The 1,506-nt window shown below is 50.3% G+C and overlaps 1 protein-coding gene across 1 annotated transcript in view; it reads left to right on the top strand.

Annotated features, from left to right (window-relative positions):
- Positions 1–62: 62 nt before the first annotated feature.
- The window catches only part of LOC104523030 (inner centromere protein-like), a gene marked incomplete at its 5' end in the record, with an annotated part of 16,677 nt that continues 15,233 nt past the window's right edge, over positions 63–1,506 (top strand). Inside the window, 1 exon segment of the mRNA XM_029084377.1 lies at positions 63–268. Coding sequence (XP_028940210.1) covers positions 63–268 — 206 coding nt within the window.

Below are 1,506 nucleotides of genomic sequence, written 5' to 3'. Positions count from 1 at the left end.
CCGTGCCGGGCGGCTGGTGCGTTTTACTCCCTTGTTTCTCACCCAACGCTCCTCTTCCTCAGTGCGTGACCCTTGCTCTGGGGGCGGGGGGTGGATGGCGTTGTTGCAGGCAGTGGGGGCAGCAATCTGTCTTCTGTATCTGTCTGCTCAGCAGCAGCTTTGGGGCTGAACCTGAATTAATGCCCAAGACACCGTCGCAGCGGAGACGTCCCAGGAAAAGGCAGTCCTCCTGCCTGAAAGATGACAATAAGGAGCCAAACAGGAGGAGGTAGGTGAGTCGGTTTGTTCTGGCTCTGCTGCAGGGCGTTGAAGGGTGAAACAAAATAGTAACCGTTTCCACGTACACAGGAACGTGAAGTAGCTGCTTTATTCCCAGAGTTATCAAAAGCATTTAAAAGAGCAGATCAAGATCAATCAACATCTTGATTCTTGTGAAAGTTTGGGATAGAGTTGGCTGGTTTCCTTCACTTTCTTTTTTGTTTGTTCTTTTTTTCTGGTTAGAAACAAAGGATAATAAATATTCTGTCTTCTTGTCTGTTTGGATTTGGTTTGTTTGATTTGTTGGTTTTTGACCTGAGTGTTCACTCACCAAACCTTTGTGCTGGTGCCTGAGAGGACCTGGGGGTGGGACTTGCTACCAGTGAGGTGCAAAAGCGGCTCCTCCGTGGTTGGTGTGTGAACTGGCCAGCAGAGAGGCTCAAAGGGATTAGCAGTGAAATTGAAGTGGAAATTCCAAGTGCTTTGCTTAGAACCAACTGTACTTGAGGTTTTTTAAGCTAGTCCTAAGTAGATAACAGTTGCCTGCAAACAGATGCCAAGGCAGGATGGTGTAGGGCGTGATTTAATTGCATGTGTAGTCAGGGAGGGCTGCGATGCTAATTAACTTCCTCAGTGCCACTGCTTCCTGGTGGCTGACTGTATCTGCTCTCGTCTCATGGTCAGTGGCCAGGCGGTTCCTGTGACCTCCAGAGAAGCATGTGCCGTGGGCTGCCTCAGTGCCACTGCTTCCTGGTGGCTGACTGTGTCTGCTCTCCTCTCATGGTCAGTGACCTCCCCTCCAGAGAAGCATGTGCCGTGGGCTGTGGGTGGGCACACCAACAGCTGCTGGAGCCCGACCCAGACCTCATCCCTGGGCACGCAGTGATAGACTGTTTGTGCATCACAGCACTTAAATTTCGATAACCATGGTGAAAAACCCGCAGGAGTTGGGACAGGAAGAGTTAGAACTAAAAGACTGTCAGAAACCAGACATGGAGGATGGAGGAACAGCAAGAATAGTAAGGAAGCGTGGGAAGTTCATGCGTGTGTGGTGAAGGAGGGCAGGAGGAGAAAATGCTGCAGATCTAAACGGAGAGAGCTCTTAAGACATACTGTGAGTTTTCAGGTAGCAGCTGGATTGCTGCCCTGAGGAAAAGTCTTGCATTTATTTTTCCTCACTTAAACTGTGTTTTGAGAGCGATCTGCTGATGCGACAGAACGCTGGGGCGGGCGGTCACTGTCAGCAGG

The sequence above is a fragment of the Antrostomus carolinensis genome, unplaced genomic scaffold, assembly GCF_000700745.2.
Source record: "Antrostomus carolinensis isolate BGI_N321 unplaced genomic scaffold, ASM70074v2 scaffold23223, whole genome shotgun sequence".
In the NCBI taxonomy this organism is placed as follows: domain Eukaryota; kingdom Metazoa; phylum Chordata; class Aves; order Caprimulgiformes; family Caprimulgidae; genus Antrostomus; species Antrostomus carolinensis.
Note: the sequence above shows the minus strand (reverse complement) of the source record. Positions and strands in the feature narration are given on the sequence as shown.